Below are 18,087 nucleotides of genomic sequence, written 5' to 3'. Positions count from 1 at the left end.
TCTGAATGGGAAGCAGTAAAGGAGAATATATAATATCAGTAGCAGCGCAAAAAACTGGAAGCTATTCTCTATTTTTTGTTAGGTTGTAGATTGGCTTCAAATAAGATCAAGCTGGTAGTGTGACAAAAAAAGCTTAGCAAGAGGACATCAATTTTAGATATTCATTCCACATGAAAGTTGGCTTAGTTAGAATTCCCACATTTTAATTTTGGTTTATTTAATATTGCTGTTGGAAGAAAACTAACAGCCTTTCATGCTGCTTGCACTTAAAGTGTTATGTTAAATTCTGACAGAATACTAAGTTAAAATTAATCAACTGTATGGATTTTTCCTTCCATACATAAGATAATACTATAGTAAAGAAACTACCACACGAAAAAAGATTGACATGATTTAGAAATCATGATGAAATCATAAATTGTCATTATTTGGAACAGAGAACAGAAACTACTCGAAGGCAAGGCAAACTTTTTAATACAAATGACTTAACTTTATGATATTTAGTTATGTAGTGTTTGTGTTTCATTTTTCCACTTGTTACTTCATAGTTGTTATTTTTATCAAACAAATCTCACTTTTGTAGTTCTGGAATCTAATATTAAATTATAAATATAATTATCCTACAGATGCTCATGGTATACCTCAAGGAACGCTTGCTGTTCAGCATATTTACAAGCTTACCTTACAAATAAATATTTTATCTTCTATGTAGTAAGAAGTGCTGCTAACCTTCTGAACTTCTATTACTATGACTTGAGCAGAGAGATCTCTGCTCTGTTTTTGTCCTATCAGTGCTGCCACATCTGAATGCCTCAGTGCAGTTCTTTGTTACTGGTTTCAATTTAAAAAACAAGAAATCCAAAGAGTGCCAAGGAAGCCTCTTACTCCAAAGAGAAAGACTGCAATCAACTAAAACTTAACAAATGTTTCATAAGAATTGTTCCTTGAAAAAAAAAAACCAAAAAGTCAACATTTGAAAACCTAGCTAGTATTGTATAAGACTAGTTCAAATAATCTCACATACCTGAGGGAGAATTATGAGCTGAAGCCAAAGATTTGGATTTTGAATCTGAAAGTCGAGAAATGCTATTGGCTCGAGTTCTAGCAGAAACTTTACTACTATCTGCTGCTGATGTTAACCTTGCACCACTTCTGATAATAGCTTCTGGGGTACGAGATGAGGCAGTGCTTCTAGTTATAGTTGCTTCAGAATCACTACGAGCTGATAAAGAGCCAAGTCGAGTTCTGCGAGGCTGAGCAAGTAAGTCTATTCTGGAAATACTTCTCCTCCCTGATGGAGGTTTTGATGTAGAACTTGTAGTGGACACTTCGGAAGCCACTGAAGCCTTATCAGCATCAGCTAGCTCACTATCGGAGGCTTCACCAAGCCGCGCTCTGCGCAAGAGAGAAGTCCTTGTAGGACGAGGTCTTGGAAGGGTAGTAGATTTACTAGATTGCCCAAGTGCAACAGGAGAGGTTTTTGATTTAGCTGACTTTCCTTCCATTTTGGAATGTAAAAGTTCATCTGCTGAGGCAAAAGGAACTCTTCCATGTGATTTGCCAGAGTAGGTTTCCTGGTCAGATGATAAGATATCAGAAATGGCAGAATGAGGTACGCTAGATGTTTGATCATCATCTGTCAAATCTACTGAAGGTTGTCTCATTCTTCCACTGGATTGCACAGTTTTGCGAGCATCAGCTCTAGACCCACCATCTGAAGATCGAGTTTTGGTTTTCTTTTCCATCTTTTCTCTGGCACTTGTTGTAGAAGATTTTAAAACATCCTTTGATGGGGAACCAGAGGAACATCTATCTTTATATAAGGTTGTAAAGCTCTTCCGCTTCTGCGTGGATTTTCTTTCAGTGTCACCAGTAACAAGACTGATTGTACTGGCTGTATCTACATCTGATTCTGGTGATATGGAATTATCTCTGTTATAGCTAGGAGTCTCAGGACCTTCATCAGTTTTATTTTCTTCACGTAATTTAGCTTCAAGGAAAGCCATTACAGCTTCTGTGTCTTTTAAAATGAGTGTTGTATCCAGACTGGAATCAGTGTCCATTGAATCACTTCTGTCACGTATCCTGTTTGCAGATGATAAAGGGGCAGCAGATCCACTTTGCTTATTAATGTGAGGAATAAGTTCTATAGGTATGTTTGTGCTAGGCTTATCAATAGTAAAGCTACCTTGCCTCACTAATGGTTTTGAAGGTTCCTTTTTGTCTCCTCCAGACACTTTAGGACTTTGTCCTTTAATAGTTTCCTCATTTTTTCTTCTTTTCCCCTCACTTTGTGCCAACTTCATTTCTGCTTTATCTGTAACATGTCCATGAGCTTTGTCTTGATTATCCAGAGTTTTGGGTGATGTAGCAATCTCCTCCCTACCTTTCTCAACCTGGTTTGCAGCAGGTTTTGTAGAGGATAATTTTGGCGGTGTCCAGTGTCCTTGCTCCTTTCTTTCTTGTTGTTGAATTTTTGCTAAAGCTTGTTTCACCACAGAAGTTTCTCTGACAGTTTCAACTCTCTCTTTACTGGAAGAACTGGGGAAAGAAAAAACTTTGTCTCCAGTAGCTTTGGGTGAAAGACCATTCATTGCTCTGCTTGATTTAGCTATACTTCTGCTGTCAGTATCTGAGGCACGAGCTGGAGTTTCTTTCTCTTGAAGTTCAGTGTCTTGCTTTTCACCTATTTCTGATCTCTGATGAGATGTAGTTTTTGCTTTTGAGCTTTCATTCACTTTCTCCTCATTGGGAAGCTGTGGAAGTGTCCTCCTCTTTCGCTCGCCTTGGCTGGTCATAGAAGCAGCTGAACCAGTGCTTCTAACGGAAATACCAGACTCACTGATGTCTGCATCTAAAAATGACCCAAAAAACATTAAAAATCTGAGAAGCCATTCAATAGCAAGGTAAACAGAAACATTAAACTCTTAAGGCTGCATTAAGACTAATAAAACAACATAGAACTGTATCTCTCTGTTCTATGGCAGGATCAATTATACTTGGACAAATATATGCTTAAAACCATTTAACAAGTTCTTAAAAATCTCAGTTGATGGAGATTTGACTATCCCTATAAGATATTTGGGTGGGTAACTCTCAAAATAATTTTCTTATTCTTTAACATGAGCTGGAGTTTAGCCCATTACTCCTTGTCTTATTCTCATTAGGCATCATTTCCTCTTTACAGGAAAGAGTGGAAACATTCCTCTTATTACAGAGTGGAAACTCTGTGAATTACATTAACTACCTCCAAAGTACAATAAGTTGTACATAACTAGCTACATTATTTCATTTCAATGTTGCGTTACATTTTGTAATAAAACCTGAACAAAATCATGTACTAACATAATTTAGAACAGTTATCTCCTGATTGAAGAAATTATATTTATAAAACAATTTCTGTATTACTAGAAGTTTAACGTTAAGAGTATCACACAAAAGAACAGTTCGTTCTACACAATCCAAAGTCCTGATAGAGAGTGTGTGTCTAATGTAAGCAGTGTCTCAAAGGTTGCAACGGAATTACTGCAATGAACCATTTCTGGTTTACTGCAGAGACGTAACCAGGACAGAAAGAGCCATCTTCCAAAACATGCTTCTTAAAAATAGCATCTTGCAGGAAAAGACGAAGTCATTTCAGAAGCAGGGTAAGAGTGCAAAGACAGAACAACATCCTTTCCTACTGCTCTGCTACAAACAGGCAGAATTTCTTCCCAAACATGGACAATTTTGGTTGTTATTGAACAATTGCCTGTTTGTGTGTCATCTTGGGCTAATGACTACCTTGCGGACACTCTGTCGCTGTATAATGGAAAAGGGAATACTTCATGAACATTTGTGTCATTCTTGCAGAGAGACTATGGCATTTTTTTTCCTGCTTCATTGTAATTTCAGTATATATGTTCCATAATATGGGCTAAGATCGCTATCATACAAAAAGGGAAGTTTTCGTAGTTACAAGAATTTGAGCTACATGAGATATGGTCTCACTGAAATCAAACTCTCTTAGTCAGTTGTGTACACAGGGACCGTATATATGAGCATAAAGTTTTTATGCTCTCACAGTAGGTTAAGATAGCACACAACAAATCACTGTTTTATCAGCAAACCATTGAAACAGGGAGAGGAAAGCAAGTCTTGCATTACTAAACATATTCAGCACCAGATTTCAAAGCTACTGAAGAGAGTAAGATCTGCCTCCTTCCTACCTATCTGCCTGTTCCCCAGCTCAGGGTCTTGTCTCACCAAGGGGTTACAGCCTACCCATGAAACATCCCCGCAAGGAATAGGCTGCAGTGCTGGGAGACATTCTTCCAGCAGTATTGAAAAGCCCTACTCATGAAGAACTTACTATGGCTGAGAGAGCAAAAAGAACGCTTTTAACCCAAAGCAGTGTAGAAGTATCTAGAAAATGTATTAAAAGCATCAAAAAAATGCTGTAATACTGCTAAAGCACTTCCGTTCAATACTTAGTGGATATAGAATGTTCTTTAGGTAAAAAAATACGGCCATCCCATGAACTGTTGCAAGGAATCATCGATGCTGAATACCCCCATTTTAGAAACCAAATGTTATTTTTCCAGTGATGACTGTGCCCTCCTTGCCCACTTAACAAACATAGCAGTGGTGCTGTCAGAAACAAACCTTTATTACTCAGAGATAATACAAATTGCTCTATGAATTGCTCTGACTTTGAATGTTTGGATAGAAAATTATTCTTTTTGCAAGTTCATTTGCCAGTTGTTGCAATACAATGTGACATACTTACCAACATACATCTGTCAATTAACTTTTTACTAGGAGAGATCTATAAACAACTGCTCTGCATACCCTGTTGGGATCTTTCCATCAAGGCTCGCCACCAACATTGGCTGCTGCACGAATATAAACTGGAGTATAGGGCCTCCCTCTCTGCAAGAATTCTCTAAGCACTTAACTGAATATCAACAATCATACTGTATGTATACAAATGTACATATCTGCTACTTCCTATCTGAGCTCTTCAATCTTTCTTTTCTCTTTGCACAGTGTCACACCTTTGATGAAGAATGCAAAATGACTCACACCTTTTTTTTGTATAATCTGTGTTAGGACATTCATTTGAGAAGCAGAAAGTATCCCTGAAATCTAAGCAAGATTTTTCTAATTCCTGGACTATTTTTCTTGGAAATTATAAAAAAACTGGAGGTTCAATGAAAATCAATATGATTGCCATCTGTGAGGATTGACTTCTCTCAGACATACCTACCAGATCAAATCTCATACATATTTAGGCATGTAGCTTGCTTCTTGGTGAATTTCAAACAGTCTTTAGTAGAAGAAAGGTGTGGAGTTGTTCAGCACTGTCTTTGGCTATATACCTGTTATGTGAAGTTGAACTACTAAGATTTCTACAGAAAATACAGGCATCTAAGCCAACAAGACAGATTTTGTAATGGGTCTTTGGACATATAGAGCAAATTGTGTTTTCAGTACATTTTTGGTGCTTGAATCCTTTCTGGATTTCTCCTTAAGAATTTTAGAATTCTTGCAGTATGAGTATGCAGTGTGCAGTAGTTGCTTCAATTACGTCACCAAGTTCTTATAACGGTAAAAGAAGCATCCATCTCTCCAAAGGAGATCCTAGTTAGTGTCCCATCTGAAACTGGTAATTTAAAACAATACAAAAAACAACCAAACCAAACCAACCCCACCAAACCCCCTGATTAACCACCCAAAGGATCAGTCTCAGGAGCTAAGACTTTAAGTGCCCTGTATGTATACCTGATCCTTCCAAGTAGTGCAAAATTTTTTCTCTATTTCCACTATTGTATGTCCAAGGTATATCAGATAATTTAATTCTTCCCCTTTCCATCTCAGTATCCTATGCAAAGTTCAGCCGCTATGAAGGGTAGAAAAGCTACTATAGAAGCAGCAGTTACTGGTAAGAATTCTTCCATGCATTGATACAAATCTTTGCATTACACAACATCAAAAGCAAAATTTATTTGTACAATTCCCCAAAAAGTAAAATGAGAGTATGATGTTGGAATGTATTTTATTGTTTACTTTAATAAACAGCCTCATTTTCTATGATTTTAAAACTTAAAATTTCAATTTACTTCAAAAAGTAAATTACCAGAAAAATAACTGTATTTGACGAACCAGTTAATTAAACATGCTCACACATACTTTCATCTGCTGAATACAAACCTGAATAGAAATTCAATTACTAATCAATACAAAACAGTGGCTTCATTTGGAAGAAACTGCCAATAATATTTCAGTTTCACCTTTCTTTTTAAAACAGTTAAGTTATTTATTCAACTTTAGAATTAAAAGTCATGTTCTTTCTCTTCCTTTCATTGTACCAGAATAATACAGAGCTAAATACAAAAGCTAACTCTTTTGTGAAGAAGCTAACTGGCTTTTTACCCAGTAAAGAATAAATTGTGCAGGTAAAGTCTCTATAAAGAACACAGAAAGTATCAGAATTAATTTATTATCGTTATCTAAAATCTGAGGGCAGTAAAATAAACCCAACACAAATCCACTTAGGAAATGCATATATTAGTTGCAACTAAGTCAAGGTGTTGTAAGAGAGAGAGAGGGAATTTGTAAGAAAAAAAAAAATACAATTATCGCCTACAGGATTCAAGGCTGAGCAGTTCAGACAATGGTTCTGTTCATCTAACCTGGGACAAGAACAAAGGGAGTTATCTAAACTTACTAAGAAACCTAAAATTTGGGCAGAAGAATCTGGACAATATATTTATCAGATTTTTGCCCCGCTATTTTTTTTTTTTTTTAATATACGTCACATGGAATAGATAATACACTTCAGAGAAATCTCTGTCACTGCATTTTCCCACTGGTCTGAGGACCCAAGGTGGTGGTGGTGGTGGTGGTGGTGAAAACCAGTAAAAAAACTAAAGAACTTAGTAATAGGTAATTTTTTTTTTCTGTAGAGGGCCTGACTGCTGGGTAGAGTGCTGGGACCAGGTTTGCAGTCCAAGCAGGGAGAGAATCACAGGGCTCCACTCTGAAAGCATTAAAGACTTGGTTTTATCAGTTGAAAATGCAGTCTTCTGAGAGACTGACTTATAGGTCAAAGACGTAGCTTGCTCTGAAATTGTAACAGACTTTGATCTTTGAAAATCTGAAGAAAGCCAGCAGCTATAACAAAAAAGTAGAGAACACACATTACACTTGTGAATGTAACTTTTGGGGAAAAACAGCCACCTAAAAATGCTCAAAACTATAGAAAAAATAATTATTCTACTCACCAATGTCTAACAAGAGGTTATCAGACATGCTCTGTAGATGGTAGTGTATGTTCAGAAGTGGTGTACACAGAAAAGCATTTCTACTCCTAAAACATATTTTTTCCCTGATCTTTTAAACTTTCTTTAATGCTGAAAATTTCAAACTCAGATGGAATAAGAGGAAATGCTGGAATTGCAGGACAAAAACATATCTCAAGTAGTAGACAGATAATTAATTAATTCTTGACCACTAAACAGCATATCACCATCAGAATATGAAGCATTCATTAACACAACATCCCTTTGTAGCTACCAGTCAATTTTATAAGGAAGAGTTACATTCACTGCACCTCAATACAGAAGTATCAGCATAAAAATTACACTAGAATTCTGTGTTAAATCATCATCTCTAAGTTGAAATTGAGAGAAGGAAAACAGCAGAGAAGTAAAGTAAGATAAGCAACTTCTTTATGGTCAAGAGTGTAGGTCTTAAAGAACAAACCATTTAAAATAAGAAACATGAATAGTTAAAGGAGAGATGCAGGCTGAACATATGGCACTCACAAGAACGGGGAAGAAGTTGTTGATTGCTGAGGAGAAGGTTTCTGTGATGTTTGAGAAACATAGAAGGTTTTGTATATTTCCAAGATAAAGAAGTATGCTATGCTTCAGCTGGATAATGACTGATTAATGACGTCTCAGGTCAGACTGTTTAACAATCAATCCATTAAACTCCGATTTGGGGCCAGTACTGAGAAAGATGTGAGGGCATACACTATGCAGATCAACCCAAACTGCATTCAAGTGAAAGTTTCTTTAATATTGGACAGTTTTTATATTTTTTTGTTTTAGCAACATTCAGTTTAATATTGGCACTCTCCAAACAACACTACTCTTGAGCTTGTTTTTATGCTGTTTCTTCTCAACAACACGAAAGAATTTCAGGTGAAGATGAGGAACTAAGAGTAAGAAAGCTACTCAGGTAGGTACATAATCACTCTTTTCTCTATTTCACAGATTTCTTCAGCAGAAACTATTACAACAAGAAAAGCTTTTAATACCGTTTTCTAATGGAGTAGGCACAGATGACTCCAATCTGATGTCATCTTGGTCATGATGTGTGTGGTTAGCAGCCAAACTGGCCCACTGTGATACCCAACGTTTACTTCCAGGGGCAGTAGAACCTTCCTAAGTAAGAAAAAAAGCAGAAAAAAAATGACAACTGTTTGATATAAAGCATGTCCTCTTCCCAGGTTTTTCCCGAATAGAGACATCGGACACTATTTTCCTGGAGGAAGTTCAAAAAGGAGTTTACCTCAATACATTTTACAGTTACCAGCTCTAGAATGGCAAACAAACAAACAAAATCTATACAGTTGCAGAATCAGTAAAGAACAATCAGCATTTCCTAGTGCAGTGAACTTTTAAACATCAGAACCTATATAAAATATATTAGAACATACGCTAATTTTAAAACCAAGTTATTTCAGTCCTCAGTTCAGAACAGCAGGAGAAAAACATGGGGTGTGAGGGTGTGTGTATGTTCAAAAATTGAAAACACACTTCAGGAAGACAAGAAGGTGATTTCACCAGTTTAGAAGACCCTCTTGTCCAGTCGAAATACTCTGTTTGCTTCATTACAGAAAGACTATCTTAAAGACTGAAAGAGCAAGATAACTTGTGATGGAAAGGAAAGGAAGATGAGATTATTTTTGTTTGGCCTAAACTAAAAAAAAAAAAAAGAGAAGCAAAGGTTAGTTTTAAACCATCCTGCTGGGTAACAGTGAAGTTGACATATTTAGTATCTGATCATTTTTTGCAGCCGACCTAGAAAGGAAATTAATTTTCTTGATGGTAAGCCTTTTGAAACCTTGAACATTTTAAAAATGTAAAACAGGTAAATATAAAATGAAACCATCTTCTTGCGTTGTTATAGTAACTTTAGTATTTTTTTCCAGGACTGATTTCCAAATATAATGCAGTGTTACTGTTTTATCCAAGATATTATAGTCTCTCTTGCTTCCATGTCCAAAAAAAGACAGCAGGCAACCGTCGATGCATATACCTGTGCACATACATGCACAGGCTGTACATATCAAAGACTTTGCAGAAGTTTACATAGTCTAATTTACTGGATTCAAAAGACAAAGGACTGCAAATCACAGAAGTCACTGACTAAAGTTCCCAAGGAGTTACATAACCACAGGCAAGTCAAACGAGAAACCACAATTCAAGATCAACAAAAGAGGTGGGAAGGACATGGAGACACCAGTGATCTCCTTAGTAAGGAAACTTGCAGGAGCTATTTCAAAGGTTAGCTGAAGCTCTGCTACTGTTCAAATCTTGGCACTTCTATTCAAAACACTGGTTTTTGCCTAATGCCCTGGCCACCCTGGGATTCCAGTCTCTGACCAGGAGCCAACTCCATAAATTTTATAAAATTTATTTAGCAGAAATGGAACGGTGAACAATGTCATCTAGTGTATGATGACTTCTTTCAAATGAAAAGTTACTTAGACATTAGAGAAGACTTGAATTTATGATCTTGAATTTCTCCTGATTAAATGAATGGCCCTAATTAATGCAAGCAACTGCAACATCACAAATCTGTCAGAATATTATTAATGTAATAAGTCAGAGATGCACCAATGCTTGAACTATTATACAAATTTCCACACTATGAATTAATTTCTTAGAATGAAAATGTTATAAAATTCAAGTCTAATAACAGGAAAAGAAGGCATTTCAGCGTTTCCATTATTTATGGGCATTTCTGAACACAATGCAAGGCCAAGGGTGCCAGAAAGAATATTACAAGAACTCCATGCAAAAATATGCAGCATTTATGCATTGACAACTACTGCTGAAGCCTCATTTTTCTTTCATATCTCTAAACTTTCTTTTCTGTATTTCCTGTCTGTACTAGTGAACTTCCATCTTTAACAAAAGAATTAGTTACAGCCAAACCCAAATATGACAGACGTCCCAATCATCTTTGCTACAGAAATCTCCAACTATTTCCTTGTGTATCCCCTAACTCCAGAAATACAGGTATGATATGTATCAGAAATCTGGATTCCACTTCACAACAGAGAAATATATTAAGACTCTGCAGATAAACTATAGTAAAGCAACATGATAAATTCCTTTTCTCTGCAAGTAATTACACTGCCAAAAAATATTTTTTTACATAGCAGTGGATGTAAATGTGCGTTTTGCCAACTCTGTATACACAAGCAAAAACAAAGCCATGAAAAGCAGTTTCTTTTGATAGTGGTTTAAGCACATCCAAAAGGTGAGAGGTTTATAAAACACACATTAAAAAGAAGTCATATTCAGTTATCCTAATGTTCTTCCTATAATCCATATCAATTTGCATCTTACGGGCTCTCAGGTAAGCAATCCTCCAAATTCCTTGAACACCAAAAGGAATTTCCTAGTCTTTCAGAAAAGCCGGGTTTACACAAGAGGTACCAGCCTTTTAACGTCATGTTAAATCTGCTTTCCTTTATGCTTATTACATATACAAACTAAATTCATAGAATCATAGACTCATTAAGGTTGGAAAAGACCTCTAGGATCATCAAGTCCAACCATCAACCCAACACCACCATGCTTCCTAAACCATCTCCTGAAGTGCCACGCCTATATGTTTTTTGAACACGTCCAGGCATGGTGACCCCACCACCTCTCTGGGCAGCCTGTTCCAATGCCTGTCCACTCTTTCAGTTAAGAAAGTTTTTTCTAACATCCAATCTAAACCTCCCCTGATGCAGCTTGAAACCGTTTCCTCTCATTCTATTGCTAGTAACTTGGGAGAAGAGACCAACACCCACCTCGCTACAACCTCCTTTCAGGTAGCTGTAGAGAGTGATAAGGTCTCCCCTCAGCCTTGCCTTCTCCAGACTAAACAACCCCAGCTCCCTCAGCTGCTCCTCGTAAGACTTGTTCTCTAGACCCTTCACCAGCTTCATTGCCCTTTGTAGTGAGGGGCCCAAAACTGCACACAGTACTCGAGGTGCGGCCTCACCAGTGCCAAGCACAGGGGCAAAATCACTGCCCCACTCCTGCTGGCCACACTAGTCCTGATACAAGCCAGGATGCTGTTGGCCTTCTTGGCCACACTGCTGGCTCATGTTCAGGCGGCTGTTGACCAGCACCCCCAGGGCTTTCTCCACTAGACAGCTTTCCAGCCACTATCCCCAAGCCTGTGGCATTGCATGGGGTTGTTGTGACCCAAGCGCAAGACCTGGCACTTGACCTTGTCATACAATTGACCTCAGCAAGGTCATGGAGTAATAGATCTTCAGAAAATGTACCAATGGATTTCTGTGGACTTATTATTCAGCCTGAAGATTTAGGGTTTCAGGCTCTGTGTCTGAAAAAAATCCACAGCACACACATGACACCTGGAAGTATCTCCTAAACTTGACATTTCAGAGCACAATAATGTTTTTTTAAATACATTTCAACAAGCTGAATTAAAAAAAAAGGCAAAACAACAACAACAACGCTTTTCAGACACATACTCTAGTCATCTCATGTTGTAAGAATCATATTATGCCATCCTTTCATAAGTTGAAGTGACATTTTGAAAGCAGTTCTTTTAGTCCCTCCCCCTTCTACCTACTTCAGAACCATATTCCTCCTAGGGTGATGATCTTTTTTCAAATTTACATGCTCACTTTATTTACAACCAATGTCTTCAGACCTGACATCTATCTGAAATAGTTCTTTTTCCTTCTGTTGTATTTACTCCACTTACACAGCAAAACCCAGCAGCTGTACCCATCTCAGCTACTGTTTTACTAGACTAAATGAATTGTATCAATCTGTTCTTGTAAGGTAAATCCCCATTCCCTTAATAACCGGAGCAGACCTCTTTGTACCTTCCCCAGTCTTCTAGTCACCCTGCTTAACCAAGAATGGTAACAGTTCTAGTGCCAGTATTTCAGAGGAAGTTTCACCAACACTTTCTATCATGGTGCCAACGCTTTGCTTTTCTACTGACAATACATTTTCCAGGGCATCCAAGGGTCATGTTTGCCTTTTCACAGCCATATGACTTTGGTGACACAATCATGCAGTATAGCATCTAAAGTCAAACAAAAAGCAAACATCAAACTTCAGACTGAATAGTTTGCTCTACAGAAGGGCAGGAAATTAGTATAATTAGAACAAACAAAAGGAAACACAGCCTCTAAATACACAACAGTTCTCCACTTCTAAGAAGCAATATAGTAAATATTTACACGAAGAAAGTTATTCACTGTTCAGAATGTCAGTGGTGTTATTCATTTTACCTCCAGTGGGAAAGACATGAAATGGGCATTCAAAACAGGGAAAGGAACATTGTAGTCAACGTCACTGATGACCCTGCAGATGCAGAACCAGGTTTCTGACTGTGTGCAGTCTAAACAAAACATTTTAAAAAAACCCCCACAAACCAAACAAGAGACAGGTATGTCCATAAGAGGCACACCAAGGACAATGTTGGTAAAACATGTACATTATTTAAGAACTGTGGTTAGCATAGATAACTGGCCACTGAAAATTAAATGGAAGCTGGATGGCTAAGTCATAGCCCAAAAGCCTGTAGTATTTTTATTAATCAAGCTCACATAGTAAGAATAAATAATAACAACAACAATTACATTCTCTTTGTTCTCTATGTTATTCAATTTTTGTTCTTAAATCACACTTACCTTGGCTGGCAAGTGGCAGCTTATAATATAGAAAATAAAACCATTTAAAATATTTAAAACAGATGGGTTTAGTACTTTTACTGCCTATCTGTAATCATTGAAAAGGCAAGAACCAGCGCATGCAGGCTCAATCCAACTGTGTCAGACTTCCACTCTGCATTTTATTTAGTATCATGACATACACTACTCCAACATACGAAAACTTGTCATATCAAAGGAAAAGCCAAGAAATTCTTTATAAGAAAAGCAATTTTTAGGTCCTTTCCAAGCACGTTATTCACAATGCTTCACAAACCCTGTGAAGTTAAGATATTTAAGTTCAGAATAATCTTTCAACCCCAAAATAATTTTTATAAAATCTTCGTAATTTCCCAAGCCATCTTTTCTATCTTCCTTAATTGAAATACCTTAAATTTTTATTCTTTGCTTTTTCTATGTCAATCATGTTCAGAATTCACCTCATTCTACTAAATCATCTAGAGGTACAACTGTGGGCAGCTGGAACAAGGTCCACCCACAGTCTGAGTGGATGCAAGCCTGGAACACTGGACTACCCTGAGGTTACCTGACTATTTAGCCAAGATCTTCAATAAGGTTTACTAACTTAGGATCTGCAGCTCAGGAATGCAGTAAGTCTTCCAAAAACCACAAGCTGAAAAGTTTGTATATAATGAGAACGTGATACCCACATACTTTACAAAACAAACACTTCTGTCTCTCCCTTTCCTAATGATGAAACAAACTGAGTGTAAGTTTTGATAAGACTTTAAATCCCACAGCCTTCTCTCAATAGTCATCCTCATGATTGTTTTCCATTATGATACCATAAAACACGCCTCAATTTTTCTGAATTACTTCTACATACATTATCAACCAGCTTCTCGTTTTAACTTTCTCTGGGAAGCTTTTTTTCAATCTCCATCTGTCCTCATCTCTTCTTACACTAATTCTTGCTATATCCACATTGGTTATGCCAGTTTTGCTCCTTTACCTATCAAACAACAACATTTTTTCACCTATCATGCCTCATAGTGATCTTGTAAATTAAGACTACACCGAACAATCCATTCCCTTCCCAACATATGAAGACCTTTTTAACAGCACAGCATCCACAGTAATAAAAAGGCATCATTCTTGTTATTTCAACCTAAATCAACGCAAGTGTTGCTGTGCCATTGCCAGAAGGATTCTTAAACCTGCCCTATGATTGCAGAACTCTCAGTATTCTAAAATCAAAACCTGTTATTTGCAAAATATGACACTTGGAAAGCTCAATTATGTTTATAAAACAAATCATATATTCTTCTGCTGCTTATGAAATTACAGAAATGGAAAAAATATCAATACTTTTAATAATCATGAAAACTGATACGGCACAAGAGCTGAATGCTGCAAAAGGCATGAAAAAGGAGACAGACTGGGGTTATAGATTCATGCAGAGCAGCAAGGTAAAAGGTGAAGTTTGTCAAAATCTTCCACATGATATACTCATGCTGTAGGGCAATAACCTACTGGAAGCAGTAACCTCAAAGAAACTATTCAAAGATACTAACCTAGATACAGCAATATACTTACTGTATCAAGACTGCACAGCACCTAAAATACAACAACGATAAAGCACACCTCTAGGACAAAACAGATTCCTAAATACCAAAATACATGTCTCTGCATGGCAGGCACACAAAGTCATACTTTAAGCTCTTGATATATTCCAGAAAATTTGCTTATTTATAAAGTTTTCTAATTTACAGGATAATACTCCATAAACAGTTTTCCATGGCAAGCAGAAGTAAGTGTGGTGTGCTTTGTTACTGTTACCAGATAAATTCTGCTCCAGTGTGAGCCTGTTCTGTTCCCAACACATTTCAACAATATCAGAATGTCTTCCAAGCTTTCAATATGAAATACAGTTAACATCTAGCTTGTGTGCATATTCTGAGTCCTATGTAAAGAATAGGTGTTTTCCTTTGCCTAATCTTTCACCACTGATTATTCTATTTATGAGGCAACTAAGTGACTTCTCATGAGTGGCATCTCCCTTAAGAACTCAAACCATGAACGTAAAAAACTGAAGTCCTCTGGCTTTGGAAAAAAATCTGAAATATATTATCCATCATTTTTTTCCTAGCTGACTTTGTATCCCACATTAAATACATATACCTTATTTCTGAATTTTAATACAGTTACTTGCTTTGGGCTATAAAACATAATCAGCTTTTCCTCAGTTCTGCTGCGTAACTTACAAAAAGCATATACTGTGCAAATGTGTGTTGCAAATATAATGTTGTAAGGAAGCTCCTGCTACATTTCCAATACACTGGTGTTAGTGCACACAGAAAGGCAGCAAAGTTTAAAACACCTTCACAACGTAATACATCTGTCTCTGACAGAGAAGTTTTGATAATGCAATAAAGGCCTAAGAAAATTAAAATACTTATAGATCTGCGCTAATATTTTCTAGGCAAGGTTTTGTTTGCTGTTTAACACTTACTGGTCAGTTATTAGTGCTCTCTCTTATTGGAAGAAAAAATAAGACCATCAAAAATTAAATTCTACCTCTGTGTCAAGAAATCCAGTTGTACTCAGTGGTCTTTTTTCTTCCAGCACTACTGTAGCAGAATTTATAGCCCAATCTTTTACTAAATCTTTCTGGTTCTCGTTGATAACAGGCCTATTATAATCCTGGCTGTCATCCACTCCAAATACCTGAAAATGAAACAAACCATTACATACATTAACCCAATACCATCCTGATACAATGTTCAATGTTAATGGATGGATGGTGGCATGCTGGATAGTGAGTTTAAATAATTTTTGTTGTGTTATGCTTAGCTGTCATCTTGGTGAAATCTACAAATTAAATTGAAGAAATATCTACAGCAATTAAAGAGCATAAGTCTATGTCAACACTGAAAATTCAAAGAACTGCTAGTTGGAATGGTCAGATATGAAAAAAATGACACGATGGAAGAAACAAAAGGTTAAGCAAAAAGCATTATGAAAACCATTTTACAGCCCATTTCCCAATTAGGAAAAACACAATTACTGGAACCATCATATTTTCAGATTTTTGCCATTATCGAGTAAAAACAAGAAATACAAATTACTACTTCTGCTACTAATATGCTTATTGAATTATTCCTCTAATACCAACAAAATTTCAGTTTTTCATTTGTCAAGGACTTAGCAGATGCTAGAAGTCCACCAGGTCTCACAAACCATATAGCCTCATCTCATTCAAGATGTGATTTGCCATAGTTGTTCTGCTACATTGTTTCCTACTGATACTTATATTAATGCCTTCTGCTTGGGATAGAATAATTTTCCTATGATATTTGAAACCATTGCTCAGACAGAAAATTACAAGAAAAATGTTATTATCAAGGCAATTTAGTAATAAGGATATAAGCAGGAGAGCCAGCATATTGTCTGTCAAATTAAGGATTATGAATTGCTTTCAGAATTGATGTATTTTAGGAATATTTGTTTCTTGGAAACATATTTATAAAATATACTACTTTTTGCCTAGAAAACCTATAAATTAACTTCTACTAAGTTTTTCGAAATAAAAAAAAATTACAGAGTAAAAATGGAAAACACACACGCATTAAAATTGGCTGCTAAAAAGAAACTGTAACATAAAAAATGGCTTTGTCTCAGAGAAAGACAAAGAAAAGGAAAGAAGGAAATGACCTTCACAGATGTTATCAACCTGTAAAAAACATTACTAGTGAAGAAGAGATAGACAGATTTTTTTTCGCCAAAACGGTTTTGTAATTCAGTTTTGTACAGTAAAGCTAAAGACTTTTTTATTAAAATTCTAAACGAGCTTAGTGTATTTAAAATGGATTCACCACTAGATGGCCACAGACCATAATGGTTCTTAGTGTCTCAAGCGGATGAAGGAAAAAAAATGAAGCACCCTGTCATTCAACTCCTGCTTATGCTCTTCTATGTGTCCAGAAAGATACTGCAATAGCATTCATACATTTAAAACTGAGGAAGCTTTTTCAAATGCATTGGATTTGTGTCTTGCTCTCCTGCAAAAAGCCTGCTTTCAGTAATTCTAAGATCCAGGCAATTCTCCCCAGTTTTCAATTCAAAGATAAATCATGTCCAGATAAACCTATGCATCAGTTGCTTAAGAGTATTTCATAAATATTTCTTTTCTTAAAAAAAGTATGTTTTCTCTTTAATGATATACTTCTGATTTGTACAGTTGTAGCAGTTTTTGAAGATACAAACCAGTTATCAGCCACTGCCTCCTTCCTTTGACTATATCACTATTCTGCAGCCACTTTTTTCCTTGTTTAATGTAGTTCCTTTGATTACAGAGCTTTACATACTCTTTTAAATGAAAGGAAATTCTGATTTTATCACATAAGCACCTGAAGAAAAATATGAATTCAACAGTTCCATATCTAATCAGGTCTACAGGAGTATATTGCTGCCTGTAAATTGCTTAGTATTATCCGGTGGCACATTCATTTGCCATGCCAGATTTCTTTACTTGTATCACAATCAACAGCACTTAAAGCTTCTTTCTTTCAGGCTTACCTTTTCTAGTATTGAAGTCCCATCTAAGTAAATTTTGTTACTCTTCTTCTATTACTGAAATAACTACAAAACCAAACTTGAATATTGCTTATTTTTTCTGTGAAAGGTAATATGGGTAGCAGTAAGACCCAAGTAATAGATTTACCTCCTAATACTACTCCTAATGCACCCTCTGTATATATAGTGGGGATATCATAGGACAGAAAAGATCAGCAAGATATGTGGGGACATTGTTATTAGAAAGAAAGGGAAAGCATCTCCATTAAATGTGTATTTTTGTACTACACAGTCATTCTACATCTAGAAGCACTGGTATGTGCCTGCGCCTGCCCTGCCAAAGTTCCACTGCTACACAACTGTAAAGCTCCTCAGCAAGAAAGAAGAGATTCACAAAAGTGGCATCTAGCCCAAAGACTAAATTTCAGAACAGTGATATATAAACCCCCTTTGAAAACAATGGCATGAATACATAATTAAGACTTTAAACACAAAAACTATGCAAAAGCTAAAACAACTCATGTTTTATATTTGACAAAATTTAGAACATCACTTCCATACCTGTCAGACATCTGCAGAAAATG

The 18,087-nt window shown here is 36.4% G+C and overlaps 1 protein-coding gene across 9 annotated transcripts in view; it reads right to left on the bottom strand.

The window, feature by feature from the left end:
- CEP170 (centrosomal protein 170) overlaps positions 1–18,087 on the bottom strand; it is a 107,469-nt gene that overhangs the window by 24,230 nt on the left and 65,152 nt on the right. For 8 of the 9 annotated variants that reach the window (XM_075089377.1, XM_075089379.1, XM_075089383.1 and 5 more), the window contains exons 10-12: positions 15,506–15,655; positions 8,306–8,432; positions 1,025–2,854 (exon numbers count right to left, since the gene is read on the bottom strand). In XM_075089377.1, coding sequence (XP_074945478.1) covers positions 1,025–2,854; positions 8,306–8,432; positions 15,506–15,655 — 2,107 coding nt within the window. The remainder of the gene's footprint in view (positions 1–1,024; positions 2,855–8,305; positions 8,433–15,505; positions 15,656–18,087) is intronic. The other variant, XM_075089386.1, reaches the window with a different exon arrangement.

The sequence above is a fragment of the Phalacrocorax aristotelis genome, chromosome 3, assembly GCF_949628215.1.
Source record: "Phalacrocorax aristotelis chromosome 3, bGulAri2.1, whole genome shotgun sequence".
NCBI lineage: Eukaryota > Metazoa > Chordata > Aves > Suliformes > Phalacrocoracidae > Phalacrocorax > Phalacrocorax aristotelis.
Note: the sequence above shows the minus strand (reverse complement) of the source record. Positions and strands in the feature narration are given on the sequence as shown.